The sequence below is a fragment of the Mastigoproctus giganteus genome, chromosome 13 (genome assembly GCF_048544385.1).
Source record: "Mastigoproctus giganteus isolate SK-2022 chromosome 13, ASM4854438v1, whole genome shotgun sequence".
Classification (NCBI taxonomy): Eukaryota; Metazoa; Arthropoda; class Arachnida; order Uropygi; family Thelyphonidae; genus Mastigoproctus; species Mastigoproctus giganteus.
The window spans coordinates 68,854,155-68,876,533 of record NC_143587.1 but is presented as its reverse complement, the minus strand read 5'-3'; the positions used below and the strand labels follow the sequence as shown (position 1 = coordinate 68,876,533).

The 22,379-nt window shown below is 37.2% G+C and overlaps 1 protein-coding gene across 6 annotated transcripts in view; it reads right to left on the bottom strand.

Moving 5' to 3' along the window:
- Positions 1–12,525: 12,525 nt before the first annotated feature.
- The window catches only part of LOC150076142 (serine/threonine-protein kinase SIK2-like), a 362,913-nt gene continuing 353,059 nt past the window's right edge, over positions 12,526–22,379 (bottom strand). For all 6 annotated transcript variants that reach the window (XM_090387046.1, XM_090387049.1, XM_090387050.1 and 3 more), the window contains one exon: positions 12,526–14,722. In XM_090387046.1, coding sequence (XP_090243172.1) covers positions 12,920–14,722 — 1,803 coding nt within the window. In that variant the 3' untranslated portion in view covers positions 12,526–12,919. The remainder of the gene's footprint in view (positions 14,723–22,379) is intronic.

The following is a 22,379-nucleotide window of genomic DNA, read 5'->3' as shown; positions in this document are numbered from 1 at the left end:
CGCTGGCCAAAGGCAAATTTCCGCACATCTATCCGACATCCGTCCTTCCTCAATTTGAATTTATGCCCTCTGAGGTGATTATTCTGAGAAAGATGAAGAATCCCATTGGCACTGAGCATGCTCAAACCATTCAAAGCCTTATACACCTCTATCAGATCACCTCGCCGGTGCCCAGTCTCCAGACTCTGTAATTTGCAAAACTTAAGCCTTTCTTCGTAAGAGCAACCCTTCGTTCCATTTACTAATCTTGTTGCCCTTCTCTGCACCCGTTCCAGCAGCTCTACATCCTTCTTGAAATGAGGCCTCCAGACCTGTATACAGTACTCAAGATGTGGCCTAACCATTGCCTTATACAAGGGAATAATCACCTCCTTATCCCTGCTAGAAAAATTCCTGTATATCATTGACAAGACACCATGAGCTACTCTTGCAGCTCGTCTGCACTGCTCAGAGAACTTCATATCTGCCTGCACAATTACCCCCAGGTCCTTTTCATTCTCCACCACTGTCAGTGTAGTACCGCAGAGTTGATACATTGCTCTGGGGTTACTGTTACCCATATGTACTACTTTACATTTGTCAATGTTAAACTTCATTTGCCACCTCTCAGCCCATCTGTTCAACCTTTCCAGATCCTGTTGCAGCAGCATAGCGTCAGTAGTGTCCTTAACGACCCTGCCAACCTTTGTATCATCTGCAAACTTAGACATTAAACTTGATATCCCATCATCAATATCATTCATAAACACCGAAAACAACAATGGACCCAACACTGAACCTTGAGGAACTCCACTAATAACATTAGTCCACATTGAGCAGTGTCCATTGATTACCACTCTCTGTCTTCTGCCACTCAACCATCCCCTTATCCATAGCAGCAATTTGCCTCCAATGCCACACTGCTCCAATTTGTGCAGCAGTCTTCCATGTGCAACAGTATCAAAAGCCTTTCTAAGATCCAAATATATAATATCAAAGTTATTCCCTGCATCCAGTTCTTTTGTGACTACATCATAGTATCCAATCAAATTGGTCAGGCAAGACCTGCCCTTAACAAAACCATGCTGCGTCTGAGCTATAACTGAATTCTTGTCTAGATGATCCTGCAGTGCTTCTTTAACCAGTGCCTCCATTAATTTACCTGGAACAGAAGTTAAACTAACACGTCTATAATTACTTGTGTCAGCCTTTGATCCTCCTTTGTGAATTGGGGTTACATTTGCACATCTCCAGTCTATGGGTACCTCCCCTGAGTCCAAAGAAGCTCTCATAATTATGGCTAGGGGTTTGCATACTTCCTTTGCTGCCTCCTTTAATATAACTGGATAGATCCTATCCACCCCAGGTGCCTTTTTTATGTTTATCCTCAACAATCTCTCCTCCACTTTCCTCTCAGTTATTACAAAATCATCCAGCTCACTGCCAATGTTTACTTTACCTACATCATTCTCCTTCCTGAATAACTCCTCATGCGTGAATGTAGATGCAAAATACTCGTTTAGATTGTTAGCCACCTGAGCAGGATCCTCAACTGTTGAACCATCAATATCCAGTGGACCAATCTGATTCATCCCTTTCCTTCTCGAGTTCAAGTATGTAAAGAACTCCTTTCTGTTTTTCTTTGCATCCTTTGCCAAGGATTTTTCGTAGTCTGCCTTTGCCTGCCTAATCTCCTTTGTGACTTGGTTACAGACCAACTTATATCTATCATAGGCTTCCATGTCACCCATTAATTTGTATGTATCCCATGCATTTTTCTTCTCTGCCACATGTCTCATTAGTCCATCTGACAACCATTTAGGCCTAAACCTTGAACAATATTTCTTAGTTGGTATGTAAAGCCTGGTAGCCACCAAGATTAGTTCCTTGAATGCTTCCCATTTTGAGTTTGCTGTTGGTAACATCATCAGTTGGTCCCACTGTATAGAATTTAAATACTGTCTCAGACCATCATAGTCGCCTTTACGAAAACAAAACCCTTCCCTTTACCTCTGATGGTAGTTACCTCCTTGAGTAAATCCCACTTCAACACACTGTGATCACTGCCACCTAGTGGTTCATTTATCTGCAGGTTCTTAATGCATGAAGAATCACTACTGATAATCAGATCAAGAGTATTGCTCCCTCTTGTTGCCTCACGAACATGCTGATGTAGAAAACAATCATCCAATAAATCCACAAAAGCCTTGCTAGTGTGCGAGTGACCAACCCACAAATTCCAGTCAATATCTGGGAAATTAAAATCCCCCATTATAAGACTCTCTGATTTACTGGCCCACTCTATTTCCCTGTACAATATATTATTATACTCATCAGAGTCATTAGGCCTATAGCACACTCCTACTCTCAATTTTGATTTCCCTATGCTTATGTCACACCAAACTGACTCGACACTACCCTGTCCATCGATGTCAACTGGCTTCACTTCCTTTGACTTTATGTGTTTCTTAATTAATAGCATAACCCCTCCTCCCCTCCTGTCCTGTCTATCCTTTCTATATACATTGTATTCCCCAAATTCCAGTTCCGCATTACCTATATCTGTGATTATACCTTTATATAAGGCCACACCTTGAGTACTGCATACAGGTCTGGAGGCCTCGTTTTAAGAAGGATGTAGAGTTGCTAGAATGAGTACAGAGAAGGGCAACAAGATTGGTGAAAGGAACAAAGGGGTTCTCTTACCAAGAGAGGATTATATTCTGCATGTTGCAGCATCTGGAGACTAGGCACCTGCCAGGTGGTCTGATTGAGGTGTACAAGGCCTTGAATGGTTTGAGCAGGCTCAATGGTGATAGGATACTTCCGCTTGTTCAGATTCAAACTGAGGAAAGACGATTGTAGATAGATGTGTGGAAGTTTGCCTTTGGCCACCAGGTAGTTGATTGCTGGAACAGACTTCCATCTGTTGTTGTGGAAGTTGATAGTTGAAATAAATTTAAGGCTGAACTAGACACTTGGGATGACTGGATGGGCAAAATGGGAAGGTTTTTTTTTTTTTTTTTTTCTTTTGGCTGGTGCTCTATGAGCTTGCTTTCTTGCATCATATGCCTCAACTAATGCTAATATAGAGTAATCATCAATTATAACTTGAACTATTGTTCAAGGTTTAGGCCAAAATGGATGTCAGATGAACATATGGCAGAGAAGAAAAATGCATGGGATACTTACAAATTAACACATGACACAGAAGCCTATGATAGATACAAGTTGATATGCAACCAAGTTACAAAGGAGGTTAGGCAGGCGAAGGCAGATTACGAGAAATCCTTGGCAAGGGATGCAAAGAAAAACAGCAAAGAGTTCTCTACTTATGTAAACTCTAGAAGGAAGGGGATGAATCAGATTGGTCCACTTGATATTGATGGGTCAACTGTTGATGATCCTGCTCAGGTAGCTAACAAACTAAATGAATATTTTGCATCGACATTCACACATGAGGAGTTATTCAACGAGGGGAATGCCAGAGGTGTATTCAACTCTAGCAGTAAGCTACAGAATCTTGAAATAACTGAGAGTAAAGTGGAGGAGAAACTGTTGAAGATAAACACAAGAAAGGCACCTGGGGTGGATGGGATCTATCCAGTTATATTAAAGGAGGCAGCAAAGGAAGTAAGCAAACCCTTAGCCATAATTATGAGAGCTTCCTTGGACTCAGGGGAGGTACCCATAGACTGGAAATGTGCAAATGTGACCCCAATTCACAAAGGAGGATCAAAGGCTGACACAAGTAATTATAGACCTGTGAGCTTAACTTCTGTTCCAGGAAAATTAATGGAGGCACTGGTTAAAGAAGCACTGCAGGATCATTTAGACAAGACTTCAGTTATAGCTCGGACACAGCATGGTTTTGTTAAGGGGAAGTCTTGCTTGACCAATTTGATTGGATACTATGATGCAGTCACAAAAGAACTGGATGCAGGGAATAGCTTTGATATTATATACTTGGATCTTAGAAAGGCTTTTGATACTGTTGCACATGGAAGACTGCTACACAAATTGGAGCAGTGTGACATTGGAGGCAAATTGCTGCTATGGATAAAGGGGTTGTTGAGGGGGAGAAGACAGAGAGTGGTAATTAATGGACACTGCTCATCGTGGACTAATGTTATTAGTGGAGTCCCTCAGGGCTCAGTGTTGGGTCCATTATTGTTTTCTGTATTTATAAATGATATTGATGATAGTATATCAAGCTTAATGTCCAAGTTTGCAGACGATACAAAGGTTGGCAGGGTTGTCAAGGACACTACTGACACTATGCTGCTGCAACAGGATCTGGAAAGGTTGAGCAGATGGGCTGAGAGGTGGCAAATGAAGTTTACATTGACAAATGTAAAGTACTACACATGGGAAACAGCAACCCCAGAGCAACGTATCAACTCTGTGGTACTACACTGACAGTGGTAGAGAATGAAAGGGACTTGGGGGTGGTTGTGCAGGCAGATACGAAGTTCTCTGAGCAGTGCAGATGGGCTGCAAGAGTAGCTCATGGAGTATTGTCAATGATATACAGGAATTTTTCCAGCAGGGATAAGGAGGTGATTATTCCCTTGTATAAGGCAATGGTCAGGCCACACCTAGAGTACTGTATACAGGTCTGGAGGCCTCATTTCAAGAAGGATGTAGAGCTGCTGGAACGAGTACAGAGAAGGGCAACAAGATTAGTGAATGGAACAAAGGGGTGCTCTTACGAAGAAAGGCTTAAATTTTGCAAATTACAGTGTCTGGAGACTAGGCACCAGCGAGGTGATCTGATAGAGGTGTATAAAGCCTTGAATGGTTTGAGCATGGTCAATGCTGATGGGATTCTTCCTCTAGCTCAGAATAATCATCTGAGAGGGCATAAATTCAAATTGAGGAAAGACAGATGTAGGATAGACGTGCGGAAATTTGCCTTTAGCCAGCGGGTGGTTGGTTGGTGGAACAGACTTCCATCCCTTGTAGTGGAGGTTGATAGCCTAAATAAGTTTAAGGCTCAGCTGGACAGGTATTTTGAACGAACAGAGGGGTGAAGTGGAAGTGGGTTCTTTTTTTTTTTTTTGGCTGATGCTGCATAAGCTTGCTTTCTTGCCTCAAATGCCTCTACTAATGCTAATGCTAATAATGATATAATGAAAAATTACTCCTGACATAACTGCTTCAAAACAGAATTGTGTCTTCTGACACATTTCTATTTTGACCAGTAGTGGGACCGTGCAGGAGGATGCAGTGTATGATTCCCTCTCTCAAAAAAGTTTGTAAAAAACTGCTCACTATGGAAAATTCGAAAATGTGAAAAAAAAAGAGGAATTTTTCAGAATATTAGCAGTTTTCTACAAAGATGTAAAATCTTTGATTTTTGGGCTGTATAAAGATCTAAACGGATTTAATAAAAGTTTTAAAATCATGTATTTTGGGTTCCCTTTTCAGCAGTAGGCACCATATTTTCAGTATGAACGTATGCTACACAGAACTGGGGGAAAAAAGCACATTCTTCTATTGAAGCTGCCATACCCATAATAATCTGCATAAAAATAGCATTTTTAATTACAAAATAATTGTATTTAACTGCATATCACCGTAAAAGCCCAAAATTTGGTAAATCCTAGAAGTTACCACTTTGCTTTGAATTTACCAGAGTAAACCTAGTATAAAAGTCTGAATTTTATAATTCAAAGTTCAAACTTTTAGAATTCTTATAACTAAAAAGTATATATATATATATATATATATATATATATATATCCGTACTAGGCGAAGAATTATTTGTAAATTTTAACATTATAGATAACGTAAGGTTGTTAATGAGACACACAGGGTCTTTCGCAGACTGCACCTTATCTCACTCAACCTGCTACCTCATTGCTAATCCGATATATTTTTACTCTACCATATTCTATCATATCTAGAATATATATATATATATATATGTATACATATGATTATATATATATCTATAATCATATGGTAAAAGTCCAAAATATCAAGCCTGAAATATTTAACACTGTTCCATATTAATGCTTCATTAACTTTACAATTTTTAAAAAAGGGTACAGGGTAAAGTGACCAGATCTTGTCTTCCAACGCAGGACATTGATTTTCCTTTTTTTTTTTTCATATATATTTGCTTTATTTCCCTGAAATGCCTACATTATATAGGTATTTCTGTGAAATAATAAAAATACATCCTTATTTTAACAATAAAAACAATAGAAATTAAATATATTTTTCCATGGAGTGAAATTTTCTTAATAATTCAAATAACTTAAAACCGGGACTGTCCCACATAATCCGGGACGTCTGGTCACTTTAGCACAGGGGCATATCTGCTATCTCTGCAAGGTTGTTTGAATAGCATATTCACTATATTTGGATTACAGTGAATACATAATACATGCAACCTTGCAGGGATATCAGAGGTATCATCCCATGTCCTTGTTTAAAAAGTGGAAAAGTGAATGAGCTAAGAAATTACCAACCATCTTTTGGGGACAGGAAATATATCCTCCCTATGCCCTTGTTTAAAAATTGGAAAAGTGATAATCAGATAGTGTGTAAAGGCAGACAATGATAATTTCCTGCTTCATTCATTTTTTGATTTTTAAACAAGGACTTGTAGGGAAGGGGGTATATTTCTTATCCCCAAAAATTGCTTGGGCAATATTATTATTAGCCATATAGTGCAAGGAAGCCAGAGGCTTTTCCTGCACCAGCCAAAAATAAAAAATAAAAATTCTGAGTTACCCTGAGAGAGAGAGAGAGAGAGTCAGAAGTAGAAGGGGAATCATTAAGAAAGAAAAGAATGGTGATATCCACTTGGGACCCTGGGTGTGCACGAGCCCATACTCACAAAATGTGAGCCCCTGGAGTTCATATTCACTATATTCAGAGTGCATAATACAGAGTACTTCAGTCACAATGGGAAAGAATTCACAAATTCAATTATCAAATGAGTTTTACCAATGAGAACTGTTAAATACTGGGATTTACTGTATCAGAGCAGTAGAAGTCTGAAATAAAGTGACACATCCAAAATAAAGTGACAGTAGTACTCCAGTCAGATAATGGAAAAGATTTGGGCTTTTACAATAACATATATATATATATCCCAATCTCATAACTAAAATATATATTTGTTTATTTATTTATACATTGTTGAGAAATTAAAATTATAGAATATGCTTCTTTTTTTTTTTAAATGTTCTAGAGTTTTTAAACTAAAATGAATATGCTAGTATTTTTTAATGAATGCTACAAAATATTTTTGTAATACAGTAAAATCTTGCTTTAATGGATTGTCTGAAGATAGATCCAGTCCAAATGTCAGTTAAACTGAAAAGAAATACATACAGTTGCCAAAGTTGTTAGAATATTTGCAATGCTTGCAAACAATAAACATTAAATGGTGTAATACCGTAATATTTTACTGCACTTACTGTGTGAAGTTAGTTATTATTTGGTTTTTTAGGAGCATTAGCAACTAAGGCCATATTGCTCCGGGGATATGCATTCACTGACCTTTCCGCATCCTCCATATTTGGTGGTCACGGGCTCGAACCCCGGTCTAATCAAGAAGCGTGTGCTACGCACTGCTGCTCCTGCCCACCGGGCTATGCAGGTGCCACTGTGTGAAGTAGAAGAGCTTGAAATTTTTCTGTCATATATTGGCAGTGGAAACAATGATTGAAGCTTATTCGGCCCTAGAAAGATTGTGCAAGGCTCAAGGGGTAGAATTTTTTTCAGCCTGGTCTGTACTTGTTAACAGGAGAGACTGCTTCTACAGGGATGGGATACACTTAAATAGAAAGGGTGCAAGAATATTTGCTGATGCTATCGAGGCAGTGTTAGGTTGGTCGGAAAACTGCTAGCTTGGGGGGATACAAGGACTAATAGATTAACAGTAGCCACTGGCAGAGGTGAAGGTGATTCTTGCACTGCTTCTATTGGAATGAGCAGAAGCCTGGAAAACAAGATGCAGGATATTTCAGAGACTGCTGGGAGTCATTGCAGTACAAGTAAACACATGGGTTGTGTTAGGGTAGCTAAGAATAGGAACAGGTGCATGTATACTTGTGGGTACACCAATGCTAGGAGTTTGGTACATAAATTTGATGAATTTGAGGTATTGCTCAAAGCATCGAAGGCAGATATTGTTGGGATATCAGAGACGTGGTGTCACATAGATATAAGGAATGCAGAGCTGGAATTTGGGGAGTACAATGTCTACAGAAAGAACAGACAGGATAGAAAGGGAGGTAGGGTTATGCTATTAGTTAAGAAACACATAAAATCCAAGGAAGTGAAGCCAGTCGACATCACTGGACAGTACAGTGTGACATAAGCATTGGGAGATCAAAATTGAGAGTAGGAGTGTGCTATAGGCCTAATGACTCTGATGAGTATAATAAGAAACTGTACAGGGAAATAGAGTGGGCCAGTAAATCAGACAGTCTTATAATGGTGGATTTTAATTTCCCAGATATTGACTGGAATTTGTGGGTTGGTTGCTATCACACTAGCAAGGCTTTTGTGGATTTATTGGACGATTGTTTTCTATATCAGCATGTTCGGGAGGCAACTAGAGGGATTAATACTCTTGATTTGATTATCAGTAGTGATTCTTCATGCATTAAGAATCTGCAGATAAATGAACCACTAGGTGGCAGTGATCACAGTGTGCTGAAGTGGGATTTACTCAAAGAGGTAACTACCATCTGGGGTAAAGGGAAGGGTTATTGATTTCGTAAAGGCGACTACGATGGTCTGAGACAGTATTTAAATTCTATACAGTGGGACAAACTGATGATGTTACCAACAGCAAATTCAAAATGGGAAGCATTCAAAGAACTGATCTTGGAAGCTACTAGGCTTTACATACCAACTAAGAAATATTGTTCAAGGTTTAGGCCTAAATGGATGTCAGACGAACTAATGAGACATATGGCTGAGAAGAAAAATGCATGGGATACATATAAATTAACACGTGACACAGAAGCCTATGATAGATATAAGTTGATCTGTAACCAAGTTACAAAGGAAGTTAGGCAGGCGAAGGCAGATTACGAGAAACCTTTGGCAAGGGATGCAAAGAAAAACAGCAAAGATTTACTTACGTAAACTCTAGAAGGAAGGGGATGAATCAGATTGGTCCACTTGATATCGATGGTTCAACTGTTGATGATCCTGCTCAGGTAGCTAACAAACTAAATGAATATTTTGCATCGACATTCACACATGACGAGTTATTCAGAGAGGGGAATGCCAGAAGTGTATTCAACTCTGGCAGTAAGCTAGATAATCTTGTAATAACTGAGAGTAAAGTGGAGGAGAAATTGTTGAAGATAAACACAAGAAAGGCACCTGGGGTGGATGGGATCTGTCCAGTTATATTAAAGGAGGCAGCAAAGGAAGTAAGCAAACACTTAGCCATAATTATGAGAGCTTCCTTGGACTCGGGGGAGGTACCCATAGACTGGAGATGTGCAATGATTATAGACCTGTGAGTTTACCTTCTGTTCCAGGAAAATTAATGGAGGCACTGTTTAAAGAAGCACTGTAGGATCATCTAGACAAGACTTCAGTTATAGCTCGGACACAGCATGGTTTTGTTAAGGGGAAGTCTTGCCTGACCAATTTGATTGGATACTATGATGCAGTCACAAAAGAACTGGATGCAGGGAATAACTTTGATATTATATACTTGGATCTTAGAAAGGCTTTTGATACTGTTGCACATGGAAGTCTGCTGCACAAATTGGAGTAGTGTGGCATTGGAGGCAAATTGCTGCTATGGATAAAGGGATGGTTGAGGGGGAGAAGACAGAGCGTGGTAATCAATGGCCACTGCTCATCGTGGACTAATGTTATTGGTGGAGTCCGTCAGGGTTCAGTGTTGGGTCCATTGTTGTTTTCTGTATTTATAAATGATATTGATGATGGTATATGAAGCTTAATGTCCAAGTTTGCAGACGATACAAAGGGTGGCAGGGTTGTTAAGGACACTACTGACAGTATGCTGCTGCAACAGGATCTGGAAAGGTTAAGCAGATGGGCTGAGAGGTGGCAAATGAATAACATTGACAAATGTAAAGTACTACCTATGGGAAACAGTAACCCCAGAGCAATGTATCAGCTCTGTGGTACTAAACTGACAGTGGTAGAGAATGAAAAGGACCTGGGGATAATTGTGCAGGCAGATATGCAGTTCTCTGAGCAGTGCAGACGGGCTGTAAGAATAGCTCATGGTGTCTTGTCAATGATATACAGGAATTTTTCTAGCAGGGAAAAGGAGGTGATTATTCCCTTGTATAAGGCAATGGTCAGGCCACACCTTGAATACTGTATAGAGGTCTGGAGGCCTCATTTCAAGAAGGATGTAGAGCTGCTGGAAGGAGTACAGAGAAGGACAACAAGATTAGTGAATGGAACAAAGGATTGCTCTTACGAAGAAAGGCTTAAGTTTTGCAAATTACAGTGTCTGGAGACTAGGCACCGACAAGGTGATCTGATAGAGGTGTATAAAGCTTTGAATGGTTTGAGCATGCTCAATGCTGATGGGATTCTTCCTCTTGCCCAGAATAATCACATGAGAGGGCATAAATTCAAATTGAGGAAAGACAGATGTAGGATAGATGGGTGGAAATTTGCCTTTATCTAGTGGGTAGTTGGTTGGTGGAACAGACGTCCATCCCTTGTTGTGGAAGTTGATAGCCTAAATAAATTTAAGGCTCAGCTGGACAGGTATTTCGAATGAACTGAGGGGTGAAGTGGAAGTTTTTTTTTTTTTTTTTTTGGTTGATGCTGCATAAGCTTGCTTTCTTGCATCATATGCCTCTACTAATGCTAATGCTAATGCAAGAGTCTGAAAAGCATGAGTAGCAGCACTGGAGATTCAGATGACTCTCAGTTGATGCTAGCATACTTGACTAGCTGATGAAGGTGATGGTAAGGAAAATCCTGGCACTCTGGTTTATTGTGAAAATATTTTAACTGAAGGTAAATACAATAAGACCAAGGCAGTTACATTTCCAGGTCCCATATGGAGAAAAGGCCTGGTGCAGCAGATACTATCCATTATTTCCAAAGGCCATTAAAGCAAGGGTTTACTGTATTCAATTTTATTAGCAAATTTCTACAAGAGGTTGATTCATCCATCTAGAAGTGATCGATTAATTCACAGCCATACAAGAAGTCCTTGTACAGCTATGTAATTTATGCAGTAACTACCAAAAGTGGCTACTTAAGAAATAAAAAAAAAACAATAACTATTGCCAGATTATACAAGTGATATTTTATTTTTGCAGTGTATATATTGACTAGGAAAAAAAAACTTAATGAGGAATGTTTATACTGGTCAGAGTGTGAAATAAGCCTATGTAATCAATTAGGTTACTATTAAAAGTAAAAAAAAAAAGTTTCTATTATGAAAAAGATATTTTAAGTTTTACAGTTGTTATTATGGAATCCTTTACTAAAAAAAAAAAAATTCAGAAGTATTAATATATGCAACTGTGTTATACTAAATGCTGGAGTGTAAAAATTAGTCTGTGCACTATTTAGCTTGTTAATAAAATAAAATAAAAACAATCACTGTGAAAATGATGATTTTAATTTATATTTCTTACAGTATTATTGACCAAGAGTAAAAGAGTAATGAGAAACCTTCATATACAGCCATATAAGCTCCAGAAAATTGTGGATGTAAAAAAAAATAATAATAATAATTTTCTATTACAAATATGATATTGTTACAAATGCTTACATATTATAGAACATGGAGGAAAAATATAGCTGTATAAATAACTTCTAAAAATAGGGTGACAGCACCCCCAACACTCACATTACAAAATGTGCATGGTTAATAACAGGTTAAAGACACTCAAAGGTTGGGAAACACATAATGAGATTTTATTTTAAAAAAAAATTTTTTTTAACAGAAAAAGAGATTGTTATAAAGGTAATGCAAATAATGATCAGCATTTATGTTCTTGTAAAAAAATATATATATTTAAAAAGCCTTCTGCTTAAATAAGAGTGATGACTGATTTTTATTTTCCTTATATAATTCAATGGTGTTTAGGTAATTAAGTTTGTCTCTATGCAATATTTTATTTTTATGTATTTTTATAAATTTCTTAGGTTCACAAAAATTCATTTAGCATGAAATTGGTACACTAATTTTAAAACTGGAATGTTTGAAAACTGAAGTGCATATTTGGAATGTTTTTTTAATACTGATTAGGTAGGGGAATATCTTTAATCCCTGCTTGTAACATCAGTATATATCATTAACTTTGAAAAAGTTACTACAGGGAACACAACTAGCATAATGATCAGCTCCTGGGAAATTCTATTGAACTTAAAGTAAATAATAATATAAACAGCAAAGCTTCTTTTAACTTAATAAATTATAATTGTGTGTACTAACTGATGCATACTAATAAAAAAGAAAATGAAAGATGAAGACAAAATATTTTTTCTATCTGATTTATTTTTCAATAACTACAAATATACACAGCGGTGAATAACTTAAATCTTTTCACACTTTGAGTCACAGTAGCACATGGGCTAACTTCCATGAGAAATGACTAGGAAATTTCATTGAAAGGAAAAATACCAATTTTTTTTCTCTTTTGTTGTGTTTTTTAAAAAAAAGTTAAAAACGCACATCTACACTGTTGTGGTAGTCTATGGCAATGCTTTTTCATATACTATCCTAAAATTACTTCATGTATGATATATTAAATTCAATTTAAATAAAAATTCTGCATGTTAATTACATGTAAATAACATCTACCATAGAAGTAAGAAACTTTGTATGGCATTTCTCAAAATTCTACAGGTGAAGCTGTATTCCATACTTTTTTTCTGGTACTGGTGGAGGAAGACAATGCATACTGCGGGAATGTACTGTGGACAACAGTAGGTGCAAGTGATAACATTATATGTCATCTGCATGGTCTACTGCCTCTGGTGAAGTTTCACTGAGTGGTTCCATGGGAACTGTACTGGTCACTCCCTGCCAGAGTGAAGGTGATAATCGTTTCATGCTGGAACTACATGCCTGAGATGGTGACCATGATGGAGTACATTGCAAAAGTTCATCAGCTGATGGATGCTGCTGTCTACACGTTGGTTGACCAGGCTGTGCAAACAAAGCCATGTTTGCTAACATCTCAGCTGTATGTGTGCATTCAGCTTCATTAAATAATGTGACACTAGATTGTTCAACTGAAGGAGATATGCAATGAAGATGGACAGAGTCAGGAGACAGAAATAACTCTGTTTTTTTTGCAGAAAGATCCTGTATATTGTAGTCTAACTGTTGTTCTTGATGGCATTCTTTCCACATTAATGGTGTAGCTGATTCTGTATTGGTTTCTTTATTACTTTTAATTTCTGCTTCATCATCATTTGGTGGGGATATATCTTCAGTGATAGGCTGAAAAGTAAGAGGTTCCATATTTGTGTGAGCTGCCTGAGGTAGGATCATAACATCACCAGAAAGACAGGGCAACAACTGGCTCCCAGAATGTTGCTTAACCATTTGTATTTTGAAACTTTGTCTTTTCTGTTGGAGTCTCTGCTGTAATAACTGATGCTGTAGAGATTTGCTCTGACTAAGAAGCATGCCATCAAATTCACAAGGAGGCTTTGCTGATATAACCATTTGGCAAGTGGATGGTGTCAGTCCAGAGTTAACAGTATCACTTAATTTTTCATCAAAAGTCACTTGCCTCCTAATTTCCTTTAACTTTACTAGAGTTCTGGGACCAGTTGAGAACAGTGTATCATGACAAAGCTCTAAGGATTCTGTCCTTACAGGTAACTTTCCAAATTCAGAAACAGCACCCAAACAATATTTAGAATGTTGTAACTGTTGTTGAGCTTGTTCTTCTTTTGAAACTTGGCATCTGTAAACTGTTTGCAATAAGTGCTTGTGTTCTTGTTTAATTTCATTTAGACCAAGTACACCTCTCATTTTATCTGCTTCACTAAGTTTTTGGCAAAATGCTGTGGCCCTTCCTTGTGCAACTAGTCCATCTGAAGCTCTTCTTCCTTCTCTAAAGCTGCTAGGAGTTGTAAGATGGCGGTCACTCTCCAAAGGATTATGCCTATGGCATGTGCGAATTATCACATTAGTGCGAATAGGGTGAAACATTAGTGCTGAAGGATCAGAAGGACTAGGTGTTAACATATTTACATTTTCATAAAAACTTGTGCTTGGATTTTCTTCAGAGCAGGATGGTAGACTAGAAGCAATATCATTTTCACTTTGAGAATCAAAGCTTTCAAAAGTGAAGCTTTGCGAGGTTGTGCTCCCCAGTGGTGAATCAGATAAGCTGAGTAGTTGTGTTAAATTACACAAAGGGTAAGTTCCTTGTTGTCCTTCATGTCCACTTAAAGCACATTGATCTGAATAAGCTGAACTGCCATCTACATATGTATAAGATGGCCTATGTGAAGTTTGAAATGAAATGTGGGAATCTAAAGAACTTTCTGATATGTCTACTTCAACTCCTTCATCTACTGAAGTAGCACCTCCACTAGAAATAGCATGTCCCATAGGATAATGATGGTCAATGCTAGCGGTAGATGGAATGGTATCTAACATATATGGGATTTCAGATTCTCCTTCTACACTGCCCTTCCAGTCTGAAAGGTGAACTCCAGATGAGACTGTGGTATCAGATATTTGATTGAAAAAATAATAATGATGTAGGGAGCTCATGAATAGCTTATTCTGTAATAAGATAAAATACAATATAGGAATTAATAATATAAGAATTTTTAAATAATTAATTATAGAATAAATAAATTAAGAAAATACACTCCACTTATATCTTAAGAAACAAAAGAAACAATAATCCTATGTAAAACTTGATAAATAAAACATATTCTTCAAATATTATTAACATTATAAAAATTCTAAACATATATTTATATATTCCTAATGATGAAAATAAACATGCCTGAAGAGAGCTGGAATGACTGATAGAGTGCACCTCTCCCATCTCTGTCGTATTTTATCTCTTTTTACCATACAAGAAAAGGAAATTTCACTATGTTGTAATAGGATCTATTTTCGCCACATATATTACCCCTCTATAGGGATCCTCTCCAGTGGACATTAAATAAATGTCAAAAAGAACCACAGTAAAACTTTATAATTTTGGAATTCTCAAAATCTGTACCTTTTTAAAAATTTTACTAAAAAAATTAATCATCTAGAAAAAATGATTCCAAAATCTTGTGCTTCAAGTGTTACTGCTTTGGCTGTTATAAATTATATGAAATCACAGGAACTCTCCTATAGTTTCATGGAGTAGTGTCTCCTGAAATTAATCAAACTCTGTGATATATATATATATATATATATATAACTCATTGTGTGCTTCTGATCAATTGCTGATTAGGAGCACACAGTAAGACTTTTCATCAAAGGTTACTTGCTTGCCTACTAATTTCCTTTAACTTTACTAGTGTTCTGGGACCAGTTGAGAATAGCGTATCATGACAAAGCTCTAAGGATTCTGTCCTTACAGGTAACTTTCCAAATTCAGAAACAGCACCCAAACAATATTTAGAATATTGTAACTGTTGTTGAGCTTGTTCTTCTTTTGAAACTTGGCATCTGTAAACTGTTTGCAATAAGTGCTTCATTCAAGAACTGTATGTCATATAAATCTGGAAAGTATTTTAATTTTATTTTTAGAATGTGATGCTGTCAATGACATCATTAACTTTACTGTGTATTTGCTTCTTAACTGCTAGTATGATAAGTTCTTAAAGATATTACATTGGAAACTGATAACCAAGAATTAATATAATACACTTGTTATTATTGTTGTTAATTATGTGGAACATTAGCACTTAGGGCTATATTAGGGCCTTGGATTACAGAAGCCACTTTTAAACTTATTGAAGAGAGAACTGCAAAAGCCCAGGGTGTACAAGGAAACAAAGAGTATCAGGAACAAAGCAAAGTCATCAAGCACTGTTTAAGCCGGGACAAACAGGATTATATCAATCGAAAGTGTAAAGATATTGAATACCACAACAAACGAAACAACACTAAAAGATATATGATGTAATTAAGTCCTTAAGACAAAAGTTCTGACCAAAACTTAATGTAATTAAGGACTCCAAAGGGGAAATTTTAACAGAGGAGAACACAATCAAAGGAAGGTGGAAAGAATACTGTGAGCAGCTCTTCCAAGTACCTGCTGGCACTAATGATCTGCCACCCCCATTTCAAGACTGTGATCATGAATCAGCTCCACTGAAGGAAGAAGTCGAAAAAGCCATCAGAGAACTAACGTGTGGCAAGTCACCTGGAATTGATGAAATCCCAGCGGAATTGATTAAAGCTACAGGTGTGAAGGGAGCCGAGTTTTTTCATAAAATGATTGTAAAAATTTGGGAAATGGGATGGTGGCCATCAGATTGGAAGAAATCAATTTTCATCCCCTTACCAAAAAAAGGAGATCTGAAAATTTTCTCAAATTACAGGACTAATAGCCTAATTTCTCATGCTAGCAAGATTATTCTTAAAATCATATTGAACAGAATCTCAAGAAAACTTGAAAAAAAAAATTCCAGAAGTGCAAGCAGGTTTCGGAAGGGATAGAGGAACCAGAGATCAGATCTTAAGTCTACGAATGATTATTGAAAAATGCAAAGAATTCAATGTTCCAGTTGTTTTGTGTTTTATAGATTATGCAAAAGCATTTTGATTGTGTTCAGCATGAGAAACTATGGGAAACGATGACTATTATGGGTTTCCCAATCCACATAATTCAGCTGATTAAGCTATTGTACCAGGAACAGGAAGGAACTGTGAGAATGAACATGGGAAACATAAACTTTTTCACAATAGGTAACGGTGTCAGGCAGGGCTGTATTTTGTCATCTCACCTTTTTAATCTTTATGCCGAAGTTATCATGTTTGAAGCTTTGGAAGATTTAGTGACTGGCATCAAAATTGGAGGACTGAAGATAAACAACCTTTGTTATGCAGATGATACTGTGTTAATTTGTAATTCTAAGGATCATCTTAAAAAACTCTGAGGAGAGTATGTGAAGCAAGTAAGAAAAAAAGATTGTTTTTGAATGTGTGTAAAACTAAAATTATGGTGATTGGTGATAATCTCGGTTCCAGTAAAGTGAAGGTTAATGGGCAAGATACCAAAGAAGTTGATGAATTTGATTACTTAGGGTCAAGAATAAATAAAAATAGTGACTGCTCAAACAATGTAAAGAGACGACAAGAAATTGCTAAAATGTTGGTTGCTGATCTGATAAAATTATGGAGAGATCATGATCTGTCCCTAAAGACGAAACTGAGAATCATTGATTTGTTAATTTTTCCAGTTGCCACTCATGTGAAGGATGGAATCTGAAAAGAGTTGGCAGGAAGAAAACTGAGGTATCTGAAATGTGGTGTTACAGGAGAATACTACATATTTCTTACTTGGATCAAAGAACAAATGAGTGGGTATTGAATAAAATTGGCAGGCCTAAAATTCTTCTTCATAGCAACAACAAAAGAAAACTCAAGTTTTTTTGGTTATATAGTAAGAAGGGAAAACTTTCTGTTGAAGAATATAATGGAAGGAAAAACCGTGGGGAAGAGATGCAGAGGAAGACCTGCAACTAGATGGAAGGATGGGATAAGTAAACTTCTGGGCATGACACTTTGCGATGATGCTTGTATAACACACAGCTGATGCAATTGGAGGAATTTGTTGGTGGCCACAACAGCTCCTCAGGGAGCTATGTGACTGGAAGAAGAGTGTATTTTGTCTGTATATAGTGTGTTCAGGGCTGATTTCATGTTGTAATGTTATAACAGATTTTTAATTCCCCTCTCCACTCATTTGCATGTAGAGACTCTTGTCATACTCTTCACAGTTTGTGATCTGTAGATTACTCCAACTTTCATTATACCTTTACTTCCAACTAACTCATGCCACACAGATTCTATACTGGCATGCATAACTTCTGAATCAGTGAAAGCTCTTTTCAAGCTCAGGCTGCTTTTGATAAGAAGCACAATCCCCTCTCCTCCTTACCCTATCCTTCCTAAATACATTGTACATTCCATATTGAAACTTATTATTCCCATATTTCTGGGAAACCATTCATCATGTTTCCATTAGCTCTATAGTGTCAGTGTTAGTTGTTCTAACCAGGAATTCAAATTCACTCATTTTATTGACAACACTACTGACATTACTGCAGATAGTTAAGACTAAAAAGTCTTCTATAGTTTACTACCCTGACATATCCCTTGAAGTTATTTAAGCTTGTTTCCCTAGCATGAGATTCCTTTTTTTTTTTTTTTAAAAACATCACTACCTCGGGACTTCTTGCCAGTATTGGCTTTTGCAGGAGGAAATAAGAACTCTTGAGATATATGCAACCATTATTTTGATCCATATCATCAGATAAATATGTGCCTATATTAGCACCCTTCCAACTATCAGTTTCCCTGAATCTTTAAGGTGACCACGATCTTGTCTCTACAAAATTTGCAAAGGAAGATGACATTGTAAAACAGATCTTTTAAGGGCACAAAAGGTGATAATGTTGTACATGTGACAGAAATAATAATAAGAATATGAGCTCTGAGGACTTACTTAACAAGTACAGGGAAATGTTGGGGAAAAAAGTCACGAGTTAGGATTGAATTTGAAATTGTCTGCAATTCTGTCCAGACATGATGGAAGGGGTACATGTTGACAACCTTCTCAATCAATTCAGCCCTGGAGAGAATGTGCAAGGCTCATGGAGCAGAATTTTTTTTAATGTGTTCTGTGCTTGTTAACAGGAGAGACTTTTTTTTACAGGGATGGGATACACTTAAATAGATGGGGGTTGCAAGAATATTTGCTGATACTATCAAGGCAGTAATAGTGGGTAGTTAGAAAAAATTCTTGGAGGTGATGGATGGGTGAGGTGGATTTTTTTTTTTTTTTTTTTTTTTGCTTGTGCTGTATAAGCTTGCTTTCTTGCATCATTGGCCACTACTAATACTAAAATAGATTTCTTCCCTTCTACCTACAAGTGTGGACCATACTAATAAAAATTTTACAAAAGCCTTGCAGGATCCCTCAAGTCTTGAGCTGAGGGAAGATACACTTTATAAAAAGCACTGAAGATGGTAATGATACAGTTGATAAGATAAATGATCTTAATTCTCTGTTTTATGAGATAAGACACAGACTCCACCATGGTTCTTGCACACCATTTGCCAAAAGGTGATTCCACGATTTCTATTGGTAATTGAGACTGTTCTGAAAGGGAAATAGCTTATCCCTGGAACTTTATCATCCTTTTCTCTAAGTCAAAATTAACCAGTCTAATAGGTACAGCTAATCCACCTATCTCAAATTGCTTACTTGCAAAATTTAATGTGCAAAGAGTTTGTATCAAAAATACCTATCTCAGGATTAAATAAGGGTCTGAGGTATTACAAATGCCATTACTCTCCACAAAATATTCAGTTATGGCAAAGGTTATGTGAGAATCCACATAACTGTACCTCAACTGGAAAGCACACTTTCCAACTACATATTGAAATCTTATATGATTTGGAATGAAACGTATACAGTGAAACTTCCCTTTAACGGACAGCCATGGGGAACGAAAATGTGTCTGTTACAGAGAAGTGTCCGCTAACAAGAAGTCTGAGGGAGGGAGGAAAAAAAAAAAAAAAAAAAAAAAGAAGAAAAATCGTTAAATGTTTAATGTAAAATTAAATTAAAATATATACAGATTTTGAACAATATTTTTGTAAATAATATACATACAATTGTGCTATGCATATTATGACATTATCTTAAGAAAAATACATACAGTAATCACTTATTTTCTTCTGCACCTTCTTCCGGCTGATAATTTTGTTTTCAACATTTGTTTGGAGTGAAGAAACCATCGAAATTCCTTCAGTATCTTCTTCAGCGGCGAAAAACATTTTTAAACGATTGATTTGTATGAGCGCTTATTCTATTTTCATCGGTGGTTCGTCGTTAATATGTTTTTCGACAGAATGACCTCCTTCCATTTCTTCATCTTCGTGAGAAACTTCTTGAAAAATATCGATGATAATGTCGTTGATATCTAGAGCACCATCTTCTGTAGTGAGGCTCGAGTCCATATCTTTGTAGTCAGAGTCACTTGTAGCTGAAGTATCGTACATTATCAATAGATGTTGAAGTTCTTGTTCTTCTTGGTGCTCCACATTGCTGTTCACAACTTCAATTTTTGCATTTGAGAAGCCAGACTTTACAAAACAGTTCACGACAGTTTGTTTTCGAATTGCGTTTACTGAAGAGGAAATCCACTGAATCGCATCTAGGATGCTGATTTTCTTTGCAAGGTCACTCGCACATGTTACATCGTTCATGTTTGCAATGAGATGTCTTAAAACACGTTTTCTGTAGTGAAGTTTAAATTTTTTTATTATCCCTTGATCCAAGGGCTGACACTCTGCAGATGTGTTTGGTGGCAGAAAAACGATTTGAATGTTGGACAATTCAATGTGCGGGTGAGATGCAGCATTATCCATGAAAAGAATAATTTTTCTGTTTTGATGAATCATGTTTTGGTTAAAGTGACTTATCCATTCGCTCATGATATCTCGTATCATCCACGCTTTTTTTATTAGACTTCCAGTCAATATTCAAAAGATTCAACTTTATGCCCTTGAAACAACGAGGATTTTGTGGTTTTCCTATAACAAGAGGTTGTTCAAAGTCTCCCAGCATATTTGTACACAACAGTACAGTCAAGCGTTCCTTAGAAATTTTTCTGCCCTGGCACTTTTCGTTTTTTAGACTCATTGTTTTTTCAGGAAGAGCTTTAAAAAAACAACCCTGTTTTGTCACAGTTGTAAATATCCTTAGCTTCAAAATCACGACATAAATCTTCCAGTTTGACGGTCCACTCTGTTACATCCCCAGTATCAACAGATCTACCTTCACCACTTACGGTTTTCCAAGAAATTTTATGCCGAGTTTTGAACTTGTCTAGCCATCCCACAGAAGCTTTGAACTCATTTACTCCCATAGATTTTGCAACCTCCAAAGCCTTTTCCCTAATAATAGGCCCATTAATGGGAATTTTTTTAGCACGTTCGCGACAAAACCACTCATACGTAACATTGTCAATTTGAAGTCCAACAGTTTTCGGGAATCATTTTTGAACCTGATCATTTCCGTGTTGCCAAAATTGTTTAAGCAATTCATTTTTTTTCTTTAGGATGTCGCTTACCTGCATCTTCCCGATTTTGAATTTTGCTGTGAGATTGCGAACACTATTTTTTTGCCAATCATACGCATTAATGAGTTCGACTTTATCTTTTAAAGTTAAATGTTTACGAGAAGACATTGTGCACTTCACACGACACTGAACAAAACTGAAAACTGAAACTGAAAAGACGAAAGGCCGACCATATTTCCCCCCCCACCACCACCACTGCAGACACCGAATTCATCAGAAGTTTTACACGTGCCTAAAAATTCTTGAAAAAGGGTTTAGAACCGCGACGTAAACCTTGATAAAATTCAGAGAATCGGAAATAGAAAATAAACACACGATTGAGGCAATACGTGGAAGAAAAGTTTCTAGAAAAAGGGCCGTAAGCTCGCCCGCTGTCCGTTATGGGGAGATCAAATTAAGTACTAATCTAAACGAAACAGTGCAATTGCCTGTCCGCGTCCGTTACAGAGAATGTCCGCTAGACAGAAGCTGCAAACACGTTAAAACCAATAGAGGTGAGTTGGGGAATTTGAAAATGTCCGTTGTAGAGAGATGTCCGTTAACGAGAGGTGTCCGTTAGGAGAAGTTTCACTGTATTCCCACTTTGCTCCATCAACATGTTCTTGAAAAAGAGACCAATCAGTTAAGGAAACTTGTGCACCTGAATCTGGTAATGTAGGGATATATCTGTCTCCAATTACAATATAAATGGTACATATGAACCCAGCTGCTTTGGACTTGTTCTGATAAAATGAACTATCCCATCCAAGGAGTTTAAGCACAGTTTTACTTTCTTAGCACTTCCAAGAAAAGGAATCTCACTTAAGGGACTATATACTCAGGGGAAGTTTCACTTAAGGGACTACACTCAAAGGAAGTTTCAGAGTCAGCAGTTCCTCAAGGGGGCAATGCTGACCTTGACAAATGAGAGACAGAAGTTGGATTCAGCTGTAGGACAAGTGTGTGCAAAGTGACCTGCCTGGTTACATCTGTAGCAAACTACTCCTGGTCTTTAGTTGTATGAGGAACTACCATTAATATAGGATGTAGAGCTGCTGGAACGAGTACAGAGAAGAGCAATGAGATTGGTGAGGAGAACAAAGGGGTGAAATGGGAAGTGGTTTTTTTTTTTTTTT